The following is a 570-nucleotide window of genomic DNA, read 5'->3' as shown; positions in this document are numbered from 1 at the left end:
GCGTCCCCGCCTCTCTCCAGAGCTCGCCAGCCCCTGTGCGCCTGCCAGCCCTGTCTGTGGCCCTGTTCCCCAACCTCGAAAAGAAGGGGTCCAATTGCCATCGGACACCTTTGCGGACGTGGCACAGAGCCGCCAGGAGCTTTGTAACCCCCCGGAGCTCCAGGGGGAAGGAAGTCGGGGAGGGAGCATCTGAGCGCTGGCGCTCCGACTGGAAAGCCGAGCGAGGAGACTCTAGAAATAGGCTCTGAGGCTCCGCGGCCCGACCTTTCTCTCGTACGGACCGCGCGGCGCGGCAGACCCGGGGTGGCGAGGGTGATCGCGGACGCCACTTACTTGGAGTTCGAGGAATTCCAATAGATGGGCTCTAAAACTATCGATCTGGAAATCGCACTTCTGCATAAAACCATCAAAACTCCCCAGCAGTACTTCCACACGGAGTCCCTCCTCGCGGCCATGGCCAAGCCGCTCCCAGCTCCGCGCACTCGGGACCGCGGAGGTGTGGGGTGCGGGCCGGAAGCCCTAATTCTCCAGGCAGAAAAGGGGAGACGGCAGGCAGATCTGCGCGCTGAG

The 570-nt window shown here is 63.3% G+C and overlaps 1 protein-coding gene across 1 annotated transcript in view; it reads right to left on the bottom strand.

Moving 5' to 3' along the window:
- The window catches only part of EFNB2 (ephrin-B2), a 42,803-nt gene extending 42,239 nt beyond the window's left edge, over positions 1-564 (bottom strand). The window contains exon 1 of the mRNA XM_005884475.2: positions 334-564. Coding sequence (XP_005884537.1) covers positions 334-455 — 122 coding nt within the window. The 5' untranslated portion in view covers positions 456-564. The remainder of the gene's footprint in view (positions 1-333) is intronic.
- Positions 565-570: the final 6 nt, after the last annotated feature.

Source organism: Myotis brandtii, unplaced genomic scaffold (genome assembly GCF_000412655.1).
Source record: "Myotis brandtii unplaced genomic scaffold, ASM41265v1 scaffold83, whole genome shotgun sequence".
Lineage (NCBI taxonomy): Eukaryota > Metazoa > Chordata > Mammalia > Chiroptera > Vespertilionidae > Myotis > Myotis brandtii.
Note: the sequence above shows the minus strand (reverse complement) of the source record. Positions and strands in the feature narration are given on the sequence as shown.